At 39.3% G+C, this 14,681-nt stretch overlaps 2 protein-coding genes and 1 long non-coding RNA gene across 3 annotated transcripts in view; 1 reads left to right on the top strand and 2 right to left on the bottom strand.

The window, feature by feature from the left end:
* Nucleotides 1-317: 317 nt before the first annotated feature.
* Nucleotides 318-773, top strand: LOC122397806. Its single transcript, XR_006259153.1, has 3 exons — nt 318-373; nt 579-689; nt 758-773. It is a non-coding gene; the product is annotated as an uncharacterized LOC122397806 (long non-coding RNA).
* Nucleotides 774-1,147: 374 nt separating this feature from the next.
* Nucleotides 1,148-2,844, bottom strand: LOC122397846. The gene is made up of 7 exons (XM_043397285.1): nt 2,675-2,844; nt 2,426-2,612; nt 2,223-2,351; nt 1,962-2,147; nt 1,616-1,880; nt 1,334-1,523; nt 1,148-1,260 (listed from the first exon to the last, which is right to left on the bottom strand). Exons 1-7 carry the CDS (start codon nt 2,787-2,789, stop codon nt 1,193-1,195), a joined length of 1,140 nt encoding a protein of 379 aa, XP_043253220.1. The 5' UTR covers nt 2,790-2,844; the 3' UTR covers nt 1,148-1,192.
* Nucleotides 2,845-7,545: 4,701 nt separating this feature from the next.
* LOC122397996 (dual specificity tyrosine-phosphorylation-regulated kinase 2-like) overlaps nt 7,546-14,681 on the bottom strand; it is a 45,192-nt gene continuing 38,056 nt past the window's right edge. Inside the window, exon 3 of the mRNA XM_043397555.1 lies at nt 7,546-14,371. Within this exon, the coding sequence (XP_043253490.1) occupies nt 14,324-14,371 (48 nt within the window). The 3' untranslated portion in view covers nt 7,546-14,323. The remainder of the gene's footprint in view (nt 14,372-14,681) is intronic.

Below are 14,681 nucleotides of genomic sequence, written 5' to 3'. Positions count from 1 at the left end.
GCAATGTATATTTTCCTATTGCATACATAGATATACTCATTTGTCAATTCGTCTAAATTATTGAAATTTCTAATCATACAAGTTTTGAAAATTATGTGTAGGTAATTTGTATGTGTAGATACTTTTAAATAAAGAGTACAACAACTGCAATACTACACTGAAATAATGATTAACATTTCTGTACAGTATGAATAGTATTTTATACATATTGTATATTCGTTAATGCATGTATAAATCCGAAACTGAATACGTAATAAAATTTGAACTGTACTTAAAAAGGCATTTAATTTATCGAATCTACTCCACATAATTTTAGCAATACTTACGCCATCTATTACGGAGTACATTTTCTTTGAAACAAATATTATCAAAGGTATATGTACTGTTAAGTAAATAAAATATATATATATATATTTCGTAGATAACTCGATAAACATTTTCTAATAAAGTATGAAGTTGTATTAACAATTATTGCTCAAATTGCTTTGAAATATTAATTTTAAGTTTCATAACCTTAAATTTACAATAAATACATGTTCTATCTTCGTAGAAAATGAGGTTGAACTTTGTTGATTTAGCTAAATTTCATGCGAGGGTAGCTCAAGATCCGAGGAAAATACCATTTAAACAAAGACACCCCCTTGAATTACAACCTCGATGTGGTAATGTAAGGAAGCAAGGAAGTAACGGTAAATTTCAACATGTACAATATATCTGAATGTTCTTTACAGTTAAATAACATTTTTATTTATTTTAGAGAGCCACTGTTTATACGAAATGTCATTACTTTTTACTTGTTTAAAAGACAGTAACTTTGAAAATAGTTTGTGCAGTCACCTAATAGAGAAGTTCCAAACGTGTATGGAATCAGAGCACAAGATTAGAAAGCAACGGAAGCTCGAAAGACAAGGAGATATTACACCAGGCGCCCAAAATTTAACTAATTTACAAGTTAATAAACTTTTACGTCAATATCCAACTATTTAGTTCTATGAAAGAATACATTATAAACATATTAAAATAAAATAATTTATTGTAGCAAAAATATTTACAATCATTTGTAATCATTACCATATATAGAATTTCACTTTTACTATTTCTAATACATAGAAACTGATATAGTGTTGAAATATATTAACCCTACAGCCGCGGGGGTTAAATATAATTTACTATAAAAAATTCATTTTAAATATTATCTTTTTTGATTTTTTTCATTTGTTTGTGACTGTATATGTTTCAAAGCTAACCGGGCAGAAGAACCTGTTACAGACAAATGAAAATAGTTATAAGTTGTTTGCTTATAATATAAATCGATTAGAAAAAACGTACATACGAATTGAACAATTAGTATTATTATTAGATGTAATTTCCTGTATAGTATTCAGTTGATGTTCAATACGTCTTAATACTTTATGATTTTCCACTTGTTCATCTTTGTAATAGTAGTATGTACAAAACAATGAAATAGCACACATAGTTAGAGCCAATTTTCTGTACATCCATGTTGCGTTTACCAAATTTTCCTGAATTAAAAATAATTTTTTTTTTAATTATACTTTAAGTAATTAAATTCATGCAATCTAACATTGCTTTCATAAAATCAATTTTATAGTACCTTATTGCTATCAGAATGTGATGTATTATTATAATACTGAACTAACATTCGTTCCACTATAACATTTATGCTTAAAATTGTAAAGAGCATGATTCTAGCATCCACAGTTCTCTTAGAAGAACTAAATAATGCGCATAATATGCAACTACCTGTATAATACATGATAGATTGAAACCAGGAGATTTCTCCAAGAATCCAGTTTTGAAATGTACGTAAGTACGAAAAGATTTCAAACAATAATTCCCTTTGATCTTTTGCTGATTCTCTACAATAGGTGACAACATAAAGTCTCACAATGAGTAACTAAAAATCTTGGACTTTATTTATATAGGTATTATAAGCTTACTTAAAATCCTTCACCATATTATTAACACTTGCAGACGAAGACTTTAATACACTACCAAGCTCTTTACCATTATCTAATAGTTCATTTTGCATTTTTAAACTTTCTTTTTGAGTTTTAAGCATAGTTCCCTGCATTTCTGAAGCTTCTAATAATTGTTGCTTCATTCGTGCAGAAACTTGATACAACCTATGGCATGGGAATATTATTTGTGTACATTATTTTAAAATGTACAGTAATTAATTATACAAAGCATGAACTTACTGCTTTATAGTGTTATCAGTTTCAATTTGCCAAGCTTCATAATTTAAATAAAAACACATATGTGTAGTATGTATATAAAATTCGTTATATACATTAAATGCTCTATCTGGCATATTATTAATGCAATTGCTGGAAAAGCAATTGATATGTTGTAATGGAACTTTATAAAATTAAAAAGTACTTTCGAAGTTTATAAAATTTACCGCCGTTCATTTCCGGATGTACTAAGATGACAATTGTAAGTTATGTGTCCAGAATCTTTTAAAAAACAGTGTGTCAATTTAAGAGCTAGAAGAGAATGTTCTTCATCATTTAAGTTATTACAATCAATTGTCATTATTTTAAGAACATTGTGCCAACATGTTCCGTCTTGTGACAAAGATGATTTTGCTGTGAAAATTGTATTTTATAAATGCTTTTATATGCAGAAACGAATAATGCGTGTACCTTACCTTTTATTGTTTGATATTGCTTTTCCCCTAGTTCTTTTAATATCGCATTTCCATCGAATGCGAGCGAATAAAATATAGGTACACAAAAAAAACTGATCATTTTATATATTTTCATTATTTCTAATACGTACTACGTATGTGCACGACTATTATTTTTCTTCGTATTCATATTTGCAATTTGAATTCAACAGGTGGTTATAAAGTGAATTGTAAAAACAATAATCAATATGTTGCAATTACTCGTATTGTCAACGAATCACTTTCCATCCATACTCTCTTTCGATTAATTATTAATATGAGAAGAAAATAAGAAAAACATACCTTACGATACATACAAATTTCAACTGGCAACTTGAATTCAAATGTACGTTAGTCATGGAGTAAACGTATCTAGACGTGCACTCTTTATTTCAGCAACGATGGCATTACGACAGTTTCTTAAGTTTACATGCGAGAATATACGGGAATTTAATCGAAAGAGTTGTTCACGGAAAAAGAAACTACTCCAATAGTTCATGTATAATTTATTGATTTTTCTACATGAAATAAATAATTTTTAATTCCATCAAAGCACTGTTTAGTATTTCTATGTAGATCTCTTAAGACCACAAGTAAAATCTCTCCTCGTTTCAACATAGGATACCAAGTGGCGACACAGAATAACAAACGTCGATTCGCGCGCCGTTCGGTGGTCGATTGCACTACTAATTTCAAACGTTCGTAAACGCCACAAATTGTTTAATGTACATCTCTTATTCATTTTAAACCGAATAGAATCGATTTAAAAAAAAGAAAATGGATTTATACAACGCAACGGACGTTTTATCGATTTGTTACAAATCTCAACGTAAAGTAAGTTCTCAACTTACGCGGTGAATTCGTTCCGACAAATTGTATAAATACAATGTATTGTAAGGAGGAAAAAAGATCAGTCCCGCATTGAAAAGAATATGGTACAATACGTAAAGAAAATGTGGACAGTGTCGAGTAATTTCTTCTTAGCCTTAGGGTGACTGAAACATTTGATTCAATGACTCACCATCAGTGACGGATACAAGGGGGGGGGGGGGCTATAGAGGTTCCAGCCCCTCCTTTCATTGTCTAAAAAATCTATTATTTGAATTTTAATCGTTTCAAGTGGTTTCATAGGGATGGGATTCTTGAATCTTCGAAATATCAAATGTTTTACGTGATTTTTTGTTTGTCTCCCCCTTTAGGCTCTTCTAGATTCGCCACTGCTCGCCATTCCTTCTAGGATTGATTTTTCTTTCTTTCTCTAATACACTTGTTCCATAATCAGATTCGCGTGCCATTCATTATGAAAATAACAATTGAAGTCAAAGAAACTCTATTTAATACCTAATTGCACATATGTACACATTAAATAAGGAAATAAGTTAGGGCATAACCGACGAAACTTTAGAACTTGCTGTATCACTTCGACATCGTTTCTAGTATTGTTCGACGATTAAAAGAAACGTGTTCGAAATGCATTTATATGAATCCAACGGGGGCTTCACCCAATTGGCCAATGACTCCACCAGTTTGTGGATACTCTAACGTCTCTCGAGAGGCAAAAGAAATTTGTCATTCATTTGCATAGATCTTGGCCACCGATTTGGTATGCAAACGATCCCTTCAATCCGACGAAGAGAGTCTCGCGAAGGGAAAACACCATCCGTTTAGTACGCGATCTCTGAAGGGGTTGTAAAAAGACAACGTGCTACTCGAGCACCATTAGCAATCGGGGTACGGGATTTGTACCATTTGCCATTGAATTTGGACGAAAATAAGAGGTAGGTATCGAGACAGGAACAGTGACACAGGCTCGATCGCTTCGTTCGCCTCTTAAAGACCGGTTTATCCTTCGACGAACATCGAAACAGTTCACGGGATCATTGTTCGTACGCGCTGTCTTTTGTGAAACTCTTAAAGATAAAAAGCTATCCGCGTTAACGTAACTTCCATTTCTGTGGGAAGCATATTTTCAAAATATTTTTTGTCTATTACATTCTACGTGTCTTTATTATTATTTAGACATTTTTCGTAACGGGGCACCATCCTTTGTTTTCAACTCCTTTACATATGACTCAATTACAAGTAATTTTTCAAATCTGTACTATTCAATTTTATTTAAATACGAGAAAAATTTGAGAAGGGAATTTTTCCAAAATGGATGCGTGGGGGGTGCGTGAAAGTCAACTTTGTTTAAATAAACAGTAATAGGAAATGTAGAATTTTGAGACGCGTGGCACGAAAGAAAAATTGACAGAGCTCTTTGCAGAACCTGATATTCGTACGTTAGAACCCAATGCTTGATCGAACGAATCGTGGAACAGGCCAAGGGGGGTTTGTGGCAGAAATGTATAAGCCGCGCCATCGATAGAAGGAAAAATATTATTTACGTAGGTACGATGGGAGCCAGATAGAGAGAGAGAGAGAGAAAGGGAGCGTGTAAGAGAGGGAGAAGGTGATCAATCGATCACCGGTGTACTGGCGATTTGCCGAAGTATATGGGAGCGAATCATCCACGCCTAGTCTGCTTGACGTCACCCTCGTAAACCGTACATCGGCGAATTAAAAATAAATGCGACCCGGAAAAGCATTCAATGTCAGATAATTGCAGTCCGATCTAGTCCAGATTCCGGCACCACCACCCCCCGACCTATCCGTCCACCCACCGCCCCTCTCATCTCGTTGGGAAGAACGATGGCTTTTGTTCCGTTCTCCAACTTTAAATTGAAACGTGCCCGACCAGGGATGAAAATACGCGAGATAAGTGTGACACACTTAGACCCACGCACGAAAATCGATGTCGACCCCCATGTCGAGTGTCAATGATTAACGACTCGTTTACCAGAAACTGTATATAGAACCCGCCGCGCGGAGTAACAGTACGCCCCGTTACCATGATTAATTAACCTTCGAATCCCGCCAGAAGAATCGAACCGTTCGCAATCTGATAGCGTCGTCATTGAATTACAACGCGACCGTTCGTCGACGACGAAGGTCGAGATGATGAATCAACTATCGGTAGGAGGTTGCTATCGTCGCTTTCGATACGGTATCGGGTGGTCGTATGAATTGTGCGAGAAACGCGCACGGGGTGGTACGCTGGAAACGGGACACTTGGTCGAGCCAGGTACCTGAACGTATCTGGGTAACTAGATACACACAAGGTGCACCGAGTCAGCTTCCTGGTCTTCAAGATACGCTGAAGTGCCCCGGGACACGAGTTGAATGCTTTCGTACTTCCAGCGAGGTGTAAAGATTGTCTTCCCGACGCGATCAAGATTTCAAACTCGAGCGGGATCATTCTATTTTTACCCGTAACAGGATTTATTGTTGATTTTCTTAAACGAGGAACGAATCCTTCAACCTAGGCTGAACGTTACACGTTACTTTAAAAAGAAATTTTCGCGAATAAAATTAGATCGATTCGATACAAAACCCGTAACACTGACATTGATAAGGGTTGCAATGTTCTGGAAAAAATGCAAGATTGAAAGAAACTTAATATCGGTTATTTGGAAAACGATCGAGTACAACTTTTCTGGTCTTTAACGATAGAAATGTGTTGTTCCGTTTTCGACGAGCCCGTGCGAGCACAATTAAAATCGTTGACCCGAAATCGATAAATTAATAGGACGACAAACATACCTGTTAGCAGATCGATGGTCCGTGTTGGCGTTAGATAGTATTCACTCTCGTCGGTCATGATAATTATTATCCAGTTGTTTGCGCTCGAAAGGGGACGATAGAAAGCTATCTGTCCTGTACCGGATCGGAAAGGAACCGGAAGGATACGGGATTAGATCGACGAACGACGAGAAATCATCGGCTCTTCCGTTGATTTATGGATCGTATTGGGGCTGCGGTAGGACGTTGGAACGCATAATCCTAAAGCAAAGAAGTTCGGTTCACTGTATCGTCGGTAGTCAATCGTTCTGCTCGTGTCTCTAACCGACGAGGACGATGTATGCTCAAACGAACTAGAATAAAGAGCACGATGCCACAGTGGTCGTAATTGAAACATTCAGTGACAATTTTGTGTAACTTTTGAACCAGATTAAACAAAATTACAATAACAATAAAAACAACAATATTTAAAGAAAATTTTCTTTATTCCATGCAACATTACTTTTCAAATATATTATGTACAGAAATTATAAATTGAAGTCATGATTTCTTATCTTGAAAGAATGTGCTTTATTACACCAAAATAATGGAAGCAAAATATCAAACGGGGTCTTCGGGAGATCTCGAAGAGAAAAAAGTGTTTTACGAATGAAAAATGCTTTGGAATGTCCAACTTTAAGTGTTTATATAACTTAGAATTTGTATTATATTTTAATGATTTTTTAATTTCCGAGATCCATGGATATTCAGAAAGCAATAAACGTTGATATTGATATGACAAAATTGATTTTTTACCAAACTGTCACTGAATTCTTCAATTCCGACCGCTGTGGCGACGTTAGCCTTCGAAGTTCCGTGATCCCGCGATCGTACCGATTTCCAGACGGAAATTTCCGTCAATGACATACTTCCAAGATTTAACGTTTTTGGCAGGAGTCCCGGACTCCGCGTTTATCTCCTCCCCCACGGATGTCACGGAACCTTCAACGCAGCGTCTCGTTTCTTGCTACTTTGTCTATTTTTGTTCATTCAGGAGCACCAGGGGAGGGGGGCACTTCGTAAAATTCGTGTCCGTCAATTTCCTTACGACGGAACAGCGGGCCTGGCAATAAATTTAAGGCCAACGCAACCAGGCCAACGGTGCTTCTCCTCGTGCGATTTCGCATGCGTCTGGAACAAAACGGAAATCAAAGCGAGAAAAATAAACGGGAATTGAAAACAACGTCTTAACTGTCTTAAGCAGCGTTTATTTCGTTTCTTAATCAAGTCAGAGCAGTTCTTTAAAAAATCAGTATTCGCGCCTTCGTGACTCGTGGGCGAGAACGCGTTACAATTACGGTTTTGTGTTCGGAGGTTTCGAAGGGATGTATTCATTTTTTTTTTTGTTGCTTTTTACGCGTTTTTCGTTTTTTCTTGGAAGGATGACAACGGTTTGAGTGTGTGTACGTGTGTGTATGCGTGTCTCGAGTATGGTGTATTACCTTTACACGTCGGATAAACGCTCGAATCGTATCATTCGTATGTACTTTATGCGTATTTATACATGTATGAGTTGCGGTGTCCCCTCGTGGAGGACGCGCCGTATCTTCGCCCTTCTCGTTCGTCCTCGTGGAACTCGCGAGCACGAAGAAAGGGGAAACAATTGAGAAAAAGAAAAACAGAACAATAATTAAAGAAATGCTGGACGCAACGAGCACACGACTCTCCGCATATACAATTATAATTAGGTATTTCGTATATTTATAGTGATGTATGTACGAGTAAAGAGATCAAACTTTGCATTATCGCTTAAGAAAAATCGCGTTAATCCTAGGAAACTTAGCGCGTAAATTATAACCAAGGAGGAGAGTAACGTACATGCGCGTATGCACAACGACGACGATATAAAAAAAGAAAAAAAAAAAACAAGAAGGACTGTAAAGGGTAGCTTATATGCCGCTGCAACCGATACCAAAAAATCGCTCGCGAATCGTGTCAAGGGGCACCGAAAAGTACTAAACTCAGTCGCTTCGCTTTGTAAAACGGTTCCCCCCTCCCCCCCTCGGGGTCAAATTTTTTTTTTTTCTTCCTTTATATATGTATATATATACAAGTCGAGGTACACAATCGAATACAGACGCTCATGGGGTGTATATGTGTGTTATGTAAATATCGCTAAAAGTCGATCGATTAAAATTAGATGCAACGGATGACGAAAATGCACGAATCGAAGAATTATAATACAATTTATGCGCGCGAAGGAAACGCATGAAAGACAGTGATTATCTCTTTCTCTCTCTCTCTCTCTCTCTCTCTCTCTCTCTCTCTCTCTCTCTCTCTCTCTCTCTCTCTCTCTCTCTCTCTCTCGCTTTCATTCTTTCGCTGTTGCAGCGGCGCGATCGAACGAAACACAGCTCCGCTAGATCTGCAATTACAAAATATAGAAAAGGCCTTAAAGCGAGTAAGTCGACTACAGCGAACTCGATAATACAAATAGAAGGAAACGCATTATTCGTGGCACGAAACGGATACCACTTCCTGAAAACGGTCCGCGGGTACAAGAAGTGCGTGCAGAAAACGAGTATCGTAAAATCGGGGTTACGGTGTCCGTGTGAACGCGTACGAGTACGATGGTATGCGTGGGGCGTGGGCGTATACATAACTTTTTACAGTATTTTGGTTTCGTCGTACAAACGTCATTGTCCGAGCAATTGGGGAAATTTTAACGGGCAGGGCGTGTGTACGTGTGTGTGTGTGAGTGCATTTCTCGAATCGTTCCCTCGCACTTTTCCTTCTTCGTTTCGATACCGGAAACCTCGCTCGTACGGACGATCAATATCGAACTAGAGCTTCGACTACTCGATTAATTTAATATACGAATACGCGAGAGTCCGGAGAAACAAGAAACACGATCGCTCCGGGAATTATTTTACTATTCCAATACACTGGAACGTCGATTATTAACAAATTTCAATCAGTTTCAAATCGTTCGACGGTGTATTTACAGAAATAATTTTCAATTGTTTGATGCAAATGCACAAAAGTTAATCACAGTTTTCTTAAAAAAAAAAAATAGATATAGATCTATTTTTAAGTAGATAAATCATATTTTAATAAAAGCCTTATCTACAAATGCATTATAAATTGCACTAAAATTCCGTGGACACAAAAGAAAATATACAGTGTGCTAATATATGCGCTGAAAGGATTGCGAGACTTGGCTCCATTTGGAGACAATTAACGTCTACATTACTCGTGTCAGTCTTCGTTAAAAATGCATATTTTAGTCGAAGAAATTAACTAAATTTCCAATGATCGATGTTCTACTGTGTTACTCGTGTTCGAACATTCGAATTATGAAATACAGAAAAATTCGAGTAGTTCCAGCCCTGTCCACCGTGCATCGAGAATATAAAAACTAAAACCGGTACGAAATATTAGAAGACGGCTGCAGTTTTGTTATCTTCGAAAATGAGAGACGGTCGACGCAGGAAAACGAAAGCGCGCGTTGAAATACGCTGCACTTTAAATATCACGTGTTTGCGACGCCCGTACTTTAATTTCACGCGTACACGTGAATCCCGTGTCGCCAACACACGAGCTTCCGGTCGATATCGGCTCGAAATGCGAAAAATGTTGACGCCCCCCGGTAGCCTCTCCATAGTTCGCGTTCCGATGGTTGAAAAAAAAAAAGAAGACAGTTTGTTTGCACGGCGAGGAAAAGTTTTTTCGGTGGATTAATTCGTCCGTGATGTCCTGCACGTTCTTAACGTAAATAAATTCGACGCGCAACGAGAAAAACGCGCGCTTCGTTGAACGTCGGCGAAATAAAAGTTGCGATACGCCACGTTCCGCGATCAATCGGAGACACGAAAGAAAGAAACATGCACAGAGACGCGTCGTGTCTCGTCGCCGGAACTACCGAAACTAAAAGGAACGAAAAAAAAAAAAAAGGAAGAAAGAACACGGACTCGGGAAACTCGGCAGACTATACCGCGGCCCTTCCCCCCCGGACTTTTGTTTTCGCTCGTTTCCTTGCGTTCCCGAACTCTTTCCCGTTTCTCGTTGCACCTTTTAACTCGTTTTCTCTTCATTAGCTGCGAATCGTTACCGTTAGCTATCCACTCTCGTCTCTTATCTATTATGACTTAAATCGATTACCGCTATTCGCTTAACGATACTAATCATTGTCAACTTCCGTCTCTGTCGTCGATCTCGGGCCACGGTGCACGGGCGTGTTCCGTGCAGATTCGAAGCCGACGAAGGTCGTCGGGTGGCTTCGTGGCTCTGAAACGATCGAAAGTTGACGGATACGCGGTTGGAAACTGGGCAAAGACGGGCCCCCGGAGATTCCTTCGTGTTTGACTTTTAGAATTACGAGGCGAATGAGAGAGACAGAGAGAGCGACAGAGAGGAGGATCGATTCAGTCGGAATTGGCGAGATCGGAAAGAGGGAAGGTCACGGAACGAGGCGGCCGCCGTTCAACGAACCTGAGGCAACCGCGCCACACGCCGATCTGTCCAATAAATCTGCGTCCTTAGAGATTAATTACGAGCTCCTTAATTACCGTACAAACGTTTACGAGTTACAAATATACAGAAATATATATTGAAACGGTACAGTCTCTCGTCAGTCCTCCCTCTCCACCTCTCCGCCCTCCCCCATTAGCGTTTTTACAGTTCTCGTTCGCTGCGGAATTACACGTTAAGATAGTTTGCCACAAACATATCGGGAGGCGCCTATAAAAACACAATTTCTGACCGTCGCGACGACGGTTTTAAAAAAACGGTACAAGTAAAATATACTCTTACAAGTTGTTAAGCTTCGATGATTAATGTATCGATACAAAGGGATGCTTGAGTTATACACGTTCCTCTACGTTCAAAATTTTCGTTCGCGTCCCCTCCCCCCTCGTCGACAAACTCGGGTGATTGAAAACATAATTGCCGCAAAAGTAATATCGTACAGGATTCTCACGGAGACATGCAACAGCTGTGCAAACTCGGTCGTCTAATCCACGGAGCACATAAATAACAATTTCTTTCTCGAAACATAAAATTCATGCGACGAAGCTAAAACCAGCCATTCGCTTCTACCGATTGCCTTTGAGTGATCGAAATTCGTCGGATCGATGCGTCGATCGCGATCGTTTCGAACGACATGCATATTAAAATATACCGTGATGCAATACATGCCACCACGCGTGTTATACATTGTATAATATATATTATCGTACATCGGAGGGAGAGGCGGTACCATAATGCGCGTATTACGCATGCATCGCGTCGCGCGCGTCGAACAAAGGGTAGCCATGGGTGTTACTCATGCAGTCGATACGTTTCTTCCAGATGCCATAAACGCAACGATTTATGCTACGACGCACAGCGCTTTAACAATTCTTTCGAAGTAAATGAAACTTCCGAGAAAATTCTGATCATCGACTCCGGTTCCCCAATATGGCCGCGATTTGGTGCACGTTTCCGAAGTATACGAAAATCGTCGTGAGCGAGCAACAGCCACGCGGATCGTGCTTTCTACCCCCTTATCCGCTCCCTTTCGTTGCAAATCACCGAAGCAGGTTCTGGGTACGTCGTTCACCTACGCAACCAGCCGCTTCGTTCGGCTTTCGCCGCTGTCGTACGCCCCGCACGAGCCATTCGGACGCAATAAACCGTCGACCAGCCATCCGTGGCTAACGCGTAAAAGTTACGAAGCTGTCTCCCGATCAATCGAACGGTTTTCATCATCGCTGAAACAACCGAGCGGCCTAGATTTCGCGCCGTGCCCGACGACGACGGGGAATACACACGGCCGCGGTCGTGTATCGGCGAAGCCTTAATATGCATTTCCGCCAGCCGTGTCGCTGGAAATCAGCGACGATATCGTTTATTTTTAATAGGATGCTTTGATGTCGACGTGGTCCTTTTATAAAATTCAACGTCCGAGCGGCTCGAGCACGCCTATAAATACGTTCGTCGGTATCGAACCGGTCTCGATCGCAAGGGTGAGACGCGTTTCAATGTCCTTTAAGGGTGGAAAACGTGCAACCGAAACGTTTAAACCTCCGCGGTCAATGGGCACCGTACGATTTACTAGACAGAGACCTAACGTAACACATAACATCTACAGTTTCGACATAAAAACTCCCCCCTCCCCCCTTTAAGTATAAGAAATAGGGGTGTACCTTACTTTGGAAAACCGATCTATACTCTTAAAGTTCGTACGTCTTTGTTTTTTTTTTCTCTTCTCGGTTGCAAAAACTACGGTCTTATTCGTCTGAATGGAAAGAGTAAAATCTTGTAAAACACCAACGACGGATCGTTACGCGCAACGACGCGAAGAAAATGTGTTTTCGTTTTAATCCTTTCGCCACGGACGACTTATATACAGTATGTATACGTAATCGAACAATAGCCTCTTAGCTTAAGAATATTGCGCCTTTAAAGTATTTACGATCTAGACTTAGGTTGTGTGCATGTTTTATAGACGTGGCTTAATCTAACGAATCGGGGCATCAGGCCCTCCTTCGGGTACTCAGTCTCAGCAAATCGCAAGCGAGTGTTCCCCCCGCTTCTCGATCGAAAGGGGTCGCTTTTTGATTGAAACGCGTTGCAGCGAAAGGGTTAAAATTCGTCTATCTAGAAAATATTGCACCCGCGTGAGAAAAGTGACACGACTAGGAAATGTTTTACTATCGGTAAAATCTGTACCAATGCACATGGATTTAAAATCCATGGTGAAAAATAAGCGAATAATGTTCAAGATAGAGTAAAGATATAAAAAGGATTTGAGACTGATCGATGTTGAGGCACGTGGTGAACATTTCGAATATTTTCTTTAGTCATCCCATAACTCGAAAAGTGAGGTATCTAGGACATGTTTTAGTTATTTTTGGCGTGCACTAAATTAAAATAAAACGTATGCATCGTCTGATCCAAAGGATTAAAACACTAAGCTATCAAGATAGTAAAAATCTGTAATACTTTTTAATCACTCGCACACTGGACACTTCAGTTATGTTACTTTTCTTGCAAGCGTGCAATATAATGTTTCCCCGATCTAAAATATGTATATTTTCTCCTACGCTCCGTTTGTTATACATCAAGCTATTTCATTTCGGTTATATTGTTTCATTGCATGATAATTGTTCTCTAAGTCATACAATGGTTGAATATAAAGAGTAAAAATGCTATGTTATTGTCGATAAAGTGTACGCGGTATTTCTCTTTCAAACTCCCTTGCACCAACATCTATATGCAGTGAACATTGATTTTTTTTGTTTTAATGCACGTCAGTCTGTTTTACGAGTGTAAACTTTAATAATGATATTGCAATAATAATGTAAACTGAAGGAATCTGGCGCGCGTTTAAAGCGATACTGCGAGCATGAACGGATATAAATATAAATGTCCGTGCTATAGCAAACGGAGTAAATTTTTTAATTAAATTGATCTGAGAATTATGAAGTCGTCAAACATGGTAGTGTATAGTTTGTTGTATCCAAAGAACTGGCATGCATCATAAAGGAATACGGCTAGTTTTAAAATGATAGCGGAAGGCCATACATCGACATGCTTTAAATTAAATTTTGCCGCGGTTATCGTTCGATAAATTTAGCAAATTAATAAATCAACGTTTTAAAATGTGCAATATTCTCTGTGGCGTTCTAACACAATTAAAATTTTAACTTTTATCAAGCAAAACAACGCATCGAACGTTGTTTACCTATCGTTCGTTATTCGAATCTTTTATCTGGATAGAAAGTTCGCCCATCTTTGTCGTAAGGGTGGCCATCGACTGCAGAGGGTCGCTATCGTCGTTGCGCGAACGAAACGCGTCGAAGGAACCCCATAAACGAACGCATATTTTCCCTTTTCATTTTCGTTCTCTGCGAGAAAAAGGAATCCACGAGCACCGTCTTCCAGACAATCGGAACGCACCCCCGTTTGCCTCGAGTTAAAGCTTCGGATCTTGATACCCTCCGCGCTTATATTTCGCCCCGTACGTCGTAAGCTTGAAAAGCCTATCGCTTAAACCGTATCGGCATCGGGACGAGGCGCGTGATCGGATAAAGAGCACTACGAAAAGACGTGTTACACACATCGTACGTATCGTGTTCTACGCACACGATAGTTTTTGAGCCGAAGTTGCACGAACAAGCAACGAACCTGTTACGACGTTAATCACAGTAAAGCAGAGTGAGTGATCGATAAATTAAGCGAACGAAAGTAAACTTCGAGCGGGGAGGGGGGTATCTGTTAATAATAAAACGGGTAATAGCGTGAGCCACGTTCAAACGTTGCGTGCATACGTGTGTTGTGTGCGTGTGTGTGTGTGTGTATACTTTGCGTGAGTGAGGGAAACAAAAACAGGAAGGAGCGCCACGAC

The sequence above is a fragment of the Colletes gigas genome, unplaced genomic scaffold (assembly GCF_013123115.1).
Source record: "Colletes gigas isolate AHSC1104 unplaced genomic scaffold, ASM1312311v1 Colletes_gigas_Sc00010, whole genome shotgun sequence".
NCBI lineage: Eukaryota > Metazoa > Arthropoda > Insecta > Hymenoptera > Colletidae > Colletes > Colletes gigas.
This window is presented reverse-complemented; position numbering and strand designations above follow the sequence as displayed.